General features: G+C 41.6%; 1 protein-coding gene across 1 annotated transcript in view; it reads right to left on the bottom strand.

Moving 5' to 3' along the window:
- Positions 1-660: 660 nt before the first annotated feature.
- The window catches only part of TRERF1 (transcriptional regulating factor 1), a 204,919-nt gene continuing 197,982 nt past the window's right edge, over positions 661-7,597 (bottom strand). Inside the window, exons 14-17 of the mRNA XM_069768578.1 lie at positions 7,147-7,260; positions 5,979-6,158; positions 5,639-5,847; positions 661-4,233 (exon numbers count right to left, since the gene is read on the bottom strand). Of these exons, the coding sequence (XP_069624679.1) occupies positions 3,912-4,233; positions 5,639-5,847; positions 5,979-6,158; positions 7,147-7,260 (825 nt within the window). The 3' untranslated portion in view covers positions 661-3,911. The remainder of the gene's footprint in view (positions 4,234-5,638; positions 5,848-5,978; positions 6,159-7,146; positions 7,261-7,597) is intronic.

Raw genomic sequence — 7,597 nt, 5'->3', positions numbered from 1 at the left:
TTGCGCGGGAGCCCACGCCAATTTCTTCCGCCATTTAACCCTTTAATTTAGTAGATAGAACGGCCAAATTTTGCACATACACACTACTAACATTAGTAGTGTGGAATATGCAAAAAAAAATGGGGATATGAGATGGTTTACAGTATGTAATCATGTCTCATATCATGTCGGGTTTAGGAAGGAGAAAGCAAAAGCCGGTAATTGAATTACCGGCTTCCTGCTATATCGCGCTGGATGAAATATTAATATATATACATATATGTGTCTACTGACATATATATATATATATATATATATATATATATATATATATATATATATATATACACACATATACATACACAGTATATATGTTTTTTTTAACACATGGATCCCTTGTATAGCCGTATGTCGGTTTTGCAAGCCTGCGATAAAAACACGCAGTACGGATGACTTACGGATTACATACGGAGGATGCCATGCGCAAAAAACGCTGAAACACCCTGCCTACGGAGGAGCTACGGACCACTATTTTCGGGACTTTTCAGCGTATTACGGCCGTAATATACGGACCGTATTTTCATACGCTGTGTGACGCCAGCCTAAGAGGTAGAATCTGTGCCAAAATCTGCATTGACCTTATCCTAATAGTTGTTTATTTACACAAAAAAATTATGCAACTTCAATAAAAGTCCTTTTTATTGTGGAAACAAGTACAAACCCAACAACAATACTGCCCCCTTGTGCTGAAGAACGGTAATAAGGCAACGGTTTGTACAAAGTGCAGTTCTCCGAGTCGTACAGTGGATCTGGGCAGAAATTTAGCTTTTCATGTACAGTAAGAATAAAAACAATAACCGTTTTGTCATTCACAAATGATCAGCAGCGATAGAAAGGCACAGGAAAAGGATGAGGGCAAGCATCGTCCGCCCATTAGATGGCTATCATCTCTGCATCTTTATACAATTTACAATCAAAAGCCTAAAAAAAATATTTACATCTCCTCCAATGAAAATCTAACAACAGTTAAATATTCTCATAAAACAGATTGGTAACATTCTTTATTCGGTATATATACACTCACACATGTCTCCAGTTCAAGTGATTAAAGGGCTTGTCCAGAATGAAAAAAAAAAAACCAAAACATTGCTGCTTTCTTCCAGAAACAGTGCCACCACTGTCCATGGGTTGTGTCTGGTATTGCAGCTCAGATCTACTAAGGTGATGAAGACCGAGCTGGAATAGCACACAATATCTACGGAAGGGTTGGCGTTGCTTATGGCTGTGTAGGTTAGAGTTTCCTCGACAGGACAATTACAATATAAACAGAGGATCCCGGATAAATCGTTAGGCAATAACCTAATAAAAGTGTTTGGGCTCATAGAACACATCCAATTTTCTCACGTAGAAGAAAAACAAGCTTTATGTTCATTTTTGATCATATTTTGAACAAAGTTTGACCAGAGTGCCATCAGTTTTTCTTGTACGTGCACAAAAAAAACCAGTCTCCGCCTTCTCCATTGTGACAGTCTTTGAAAATCGGTTTGCACTCGGATGTCATCTGAGAGCGATCTGATTTTTTTTTTTCACGGACCCATTGCCTTGCGTTGCCGATTTTCATCAGATGGATCAAAGTCGGACATGTCCGCAATGTTTTTCACAGACCACTTGGTCCAACAAAAAAAAAAAACGGACCTATAGAATATCATAGGTATGAGTGAACCCAGATGGTACTCGTACGAGAAAATCAGCCCTTGGGGCTCGTTCACATGCTGCATTTTTGCAGTGCATTTTTTCAAGGGTAAAAACGCTGCACTACCAGCGAGGTGAATGAAACTACTGCAATCTCGTGCACACGCTGCTTATTTTTTTTCCTTTGCAAATTTGAACGATAAAAGCGTTTTTTTCTAATCTGCGGCGTGTCGATTCTTTTAGCATTTTTGCAGCAATTGCCATCTATTCAAATGAATGGTGAAAAACCAAAAACATAAAAACGTGTATAAAAAGAAAAAAAGTGTGTATTTTACCCAGTGTTTTCCCTGCCAACACTCAAATGACTGCAGCAGATTTTCTGCACCAATATGCATATACAGCAACAGTTGTCCAGTATTAGAAGAAAAAACATAAAAACACGGCCATTTTCCACCCAAAACCTCAGACGTAATTGTGCTTCGCAGCCAATCAGATCATCGCCTTTATTTTAATCCCGCACAAGTTAGAGAATAAACCAGTGATCTGATTGGCCACAGAGGCAAATGAAGGCCTAATATGTGTACATATGATCTGTAATCCCGCTATACAAAGGGGTCCCGTGTGACTGGTGAAGTGCGCACCTTAAGAAGGGAAAAAAAACTCTTAATAAAAATAATCCTATTAAAACACATGAATTAAAATACAATCAGTTCTTTCATAACCTCATCTAGAGCTTTACAACCTCAGTGGAAATGCTTCTGAAGAAAACAGAAGTCATTTTGCTTTCTAAGGATTGTAAGACAAAATGGTGCTAAACTCAAGGGGAATTAAGCTCAAAATTGGACTTTTGATGGCCAAAGACTGACATATATACTGACATACTGCACTAAATTAATATCAATGATAACAGGTAGCCATATTGAGGCAGATCATTTGGCCATAGCAACCAATTGGTCTGGTTGTTGTGGGTAACATCTTCACTTTTCCCTTCCTCAGTTTTTATGTCACTTTTCCTAGGCCTCAGTTTTGATTTCACTTTTCCTAGATCTTAGTTTTGATTTCACTTTCCCTAGGCCTCAGTTTTGATTTCACTTTTCCTAGGCCTCAGTTTTGCCTTCACTTTTCCTAGGCCTCAGTTTTGATTTCACTTTTCCTAGGCCTCAGTTTTGTCTTCACTTTTCCTAGGCCTCAGTTTTGTCTTCACTTTTCCTAGGCCTCAGTTTTGAGGAGGCAGAAACCGGTTGCCCACAGCAACCAATCACAGTGCAGCTTTCAATTTACCAGAGCTATTTAAAAAATGAAAGCTCAGCTCTGATTGGTTGCTATGGGCAACAAAGTGTTTTTTGTTTTTATTGAGAATTGAGGCCCAACAGCCTGTATATCATTAATAATGTCCTTTAGGAACAAAACCCATGCAGAGCAATGTCATCCATTTACAGAATACATCCCTATGATATTCCAGTGCTAGGCCCAAACTCGTTGGAGTATAGCTAGTAGTCATGTACAGTCAGTATCTGGAAAAATCTATTTTAGCACAGGTGGGTCATTCTGAAATTCCCTTTTGCTTCCTATGTGTCATATCTGGAAACAGAGAGGAACGAATGAAAGATATTATACAACATCTCCTTTCATTACCACACGTTATAGCCCCTATGACAACACTTCTTTCCAGTGCTATGGCTTTTTACAGCCTGGTCTGGTCATAGAAACATTAGGATAAATAATGATCTTGATATCCGCAATCCTGACATATGAAGTGGCTTGTTCCGTGGCAGTTTTGTCTGCATACAATGGGTTTGGAGCCATACAGTGTTGACAAAGATGAACCAGCAGAGCAATGACAGGAGGTGTTGTCATGGGGGACACTATTTTAGCGAGAGTCAAGAGTTCCTCAGGGCATCCCAGGCTTATAGATTTATAGGACCTTCATGTTTCCCTGGAGCGTTGTTGGGTTTCCTTCACCAGACGAGTCTGTCTCCTAAACACTTGAGAATCCACGTTGTGGCCCGAATTGGGGATTCATTGGCTCAGTCCACAATACGGCGGCCACACGTGTAAACAAGTCTTAATGACAGCAAAAGATCCATAATTTCATGAGGTGAAACTTTCTGTCCATGTTACAGGACATGATGATGGCCACCTACCAAAAACAATGAACCCCCAAGTATAACACTATGTGTATATTCTATGCAGGCCATGAATGTCAGGAGTAAATCCTGGTGGCTGGTGACCACGCTGGGCTACAAGTCACCATCTTGCAGTAAATCCACATCCTCGTCATCCAAGATTAGGTCAGAGTGCATGACCTCTGTCTCCTCCAAGACATCTTCTAGATCCTGGGCCACGTCATCATCAAAGTCTTCTTCTAAGGTTTTAATCAGGCTGAAGGGATCAAATGACATGTCGTTGTCAATGGGCAGAGTAGTCCTTACTATAGTCCTTGCAATTGTGTCAGCCATCTCCGCTGCTACCGCAGCCTTCTGTGCCTTCTGCCTGTGCTGCTCCTCCTGCTGCCGGTGAGTCTTCATGTGCGCGTTACGACTCTTGATCTTGTAGAATACCCTAAGGGCACAGAAGATGGTAGATTTAGCTGCACAAAAGTGGCACTTAGACATGTGGAACTATACTAAATCGTCTGCACCAGTGCAAAATCTGCAATTTTTACCAGTAATACTAATCCCCTTATATGGAGCAGAAGGATCTTTTATGACCCTTTAGGAGGATAGCATCTCATTTGTAGGCCAACATCTAAATTTGACCCAAAACCATGGCAGAGAAAGCCTTACACGGTTATACTCATCTTCATAAATTAATATTGTTGGATAGTGCTTACAAATACAAGCAATTTTGCAATTCACGGTGTTTTAAAATTTTCAGCCATTCTTGAAATATTAACACTTTTCTTTTGTTTATAGCTTGATTCCGTGGAGACCGACCACTTCTGCAAGACAGTGTTTACAAGCTCTGTTTTATAGAGCTTATAAGCACTGTTTTGAGGCTGTCCAGGATCTCTGGAGCGTGTTGTTACCTCCTATTCCCTGCCAGCTTCAGCACCGTGCTTACAAGCTAGACAGCGGTGGTCGGTCTCCTAGGAAATGAGATGTAAACAATAGAAAAGTGTTAATATCCCAAAACCAGATGAAAGTATTAATAGGCAGTAACTTGTGTAAGTGCTTGTTTTTACAATCTGACTTATTTAAAGATGGGAAAGGCTATTATCATATGTTACATTAAAGGTTTATTTTTTTACCAAAATCACAAGTCATGCTCTATACATAGAATAGGGGGTAACTTGCTGATCATTGGGTGTCCAACTGCTAAGATCCCCAGTGATCCCGAGAATGAAGGTCTGGTACATCCCGTCCTTAATGGTGAGAAAATGCAAATACATGACCTCTCCTCCACTGACTGTCAATAGGACTGCTGGAAAAAGCCAAGTACGAGAGTCCCATAGAGAATTAATAAAGTGGAGGTCGAGCATGCACAACTCCACTCCATTCAGGACCTGGCAGCAGAGCCTCATTCTTGGGGTTCCCAATGGTCGTATTCCCAGCAATCAGCAAATTATCACCTTATCTTATGGTTAGGGGATAACTTATGATTTTGGGACTGACACTTTAAAGGTACTTTTATTCGTACCAAATGGCAACATATTTTTGATGAGCTGAATGCTTCTGACCAGCACAGAAAGGTCGTTAACCTCTTCAGCACTAAAGGAAACTAAATCTATTTAATATGGGACACAAATCACACCATCTCTAAAGAAGACCTGCGATTCATTACCCAACGTGACGGTCTAACTCCAGAAATTCCATGGGGAATGTGACACCCTTGTGACACAAAATCACACTGCAAAACTGCCGCAATTGGTCATCCTCCCATAAGACAGACTGACATTAGCAGAAGATAGCCTCAGCCTTTTATTTTGGAGCCCTCACATTCAGGGAAGGTATACGCAGATACATACTTGCCACACAGTTTACATGGGAATACTGATGTCGCATCGGTCTCTCCGCTGGTGGTGCTGTGCGCCGGGGAGCTCTTCACGGAACAGTGCTCGCTCTGAGCGCCTGGCTTGGGTCTTCCTGTATTAGTAGCTGTAAACATCTTGGCCGGGGTAGTAGTTCCTCCATGAATACGAGCATGGCCATTCAAAGCCTGCCTGGAGCAGAATATCTGGAAACCACAGAGCAAAATTGATAAATGTTCAAATACAATTTTTTAATGGACTAAGGCTGCATGTCTCAAAAGTATATTGTCATACTAATGCAGGGAGGGTAGGAAGATCAGTAAAATCATGCCCTTACAGCTCCACAGTTTCCCATTTCGCACATAAAGGTACCAGCTGGAGGGCCGGGAGTCACCGGGAGAGAATGGTCGGCCTCCGCTGGATGTAGCAGGTCTGCAGTTTTCTGCACTGGCTCATACTGGGCTTCATACTTTCTGTGATCACCCCCATCTTCCTCATCTACATCATCCACGCTGCTCTAGAATATAAATTGTGTTCGTCAATGAAAGCTCAGAACAGATTTACAGTATACGTAAAAAAGAAATGACATCTAGTAAAGAAGCACCACAGGTACATGTATAGGGGTGTTTTTTTCACTTTAGGCGATCTTGAACAGCAAGTCTGCCCCACAATCTGTAGGATTTAGTTTGGGTTTTCTGCTGTGGATTTCCCTGCGGCTTTGTCCAGATTTTCTGCAGAGATTTCATTCAGCAAACCTGGTAGGTGCGAAGATAACGTCATTCTGCAATAATTAGTGATTTGTTGAGGGGGGATGATGGCTAGATAAATGAGTTAAACCCCATTTACATAAGCCAATAATTGGGAGAATGAGCGTTAATGGGAACACTCAATGGCTTTTGGCCTGCCTACACGTGTCGGCATACACCCAAAAAACGAGCAAAACACTTTCTCTTTGGGTGATTATTTTCATGCTGGCATTAAAATATTAGTTTTCGGAAGAAGATCACCCAGTGCAAACAGGACATGTGCTGCTGATAATGATATTCTGTTCACACAGGAACAATCGCATTACCAATAGTGCGGTATGCACGGGATTGTGGTCTGCCTGTGTAAACAGGCCAGCAAACGTCCGCTGACCAGCTTGCATGTAGCGTATGAATGGCTATGATTGTGCCGTCTAAATCCAGCATTACATTTGTCATTAACTTTGTAGCAAAACCAAGTGGAAACTAAACTCTAGTAGGATATATAATGGCCACTATACTGATTGTCTCCCATCTTTCAAAGAAACCAGTGAACAACTGCATCTTCAAAATATGGGGGGGGGGGGGGGAGAGAGAAAAACCTAAAATCTCAATCAGAAGAGATCTTGAGATGAGGTACTGGGGGTGTTTGTTGTACTTTTAGCACTTGCCTTCATTGGCTGGCACAATTACAACTCTTCCCAATATTACATGATGCCCCCATGCCCCCACTAGCAGCATTTCTCTACACGGCACACTCACTGTATCTTCTTCATGGGGTTCGATGAGGCGAGTCCTGTGTCTGCGGCCCATGTGCAGGATCTTCTTCCAGGTGTAATAGTATTCAACACACTGCGACACGCTCTTTGTCTTTACCTAGAAAACAACAGTAACACGGTGCCATTAGAACTATAGACAGCATTTGTTGTATTGGGCAAACCATGGACTTTGGGATTGCATAAGAGTCACAGGGTACCCGAATATCAGAGAACAACAAAACATATTGGTGGTCATCGAGATCTTGAATAAAACATTAAAATTATACAGAGAACAAAGACTTAAAACACAATGAGGAGCTTCATGGCATGGATTACCGTGGCTGAGCAAATGCAAGCCTTATACCACCAAGCACAATGCCAAGCGTTGGATCAAGTGGTGCAAAGCTGCAACCTCTGGACTCTGGAGCAGCGGAGACGAGTTCTGTGCTGTCACT

This window comes from Ranitomeya imitator, chromosome 5, assembly GCF_032444005.1.
Source record: "Ranitomeya imitator isolate aRanImi1 chromosome 5, aRanImi1.pri, whole genome shotgun sequence".
NCBI lineage: Eukaryota > Metazoa > Chordata > Amphibia > Anura > Dendrobatidae > Ranitomeya > Ranitomeya imitator.
The sequence above is the reverse complement of the archived record's forward strand: the minus strand, read 5'-3'. Positions and strand labels throughout refer to the sequence as shown.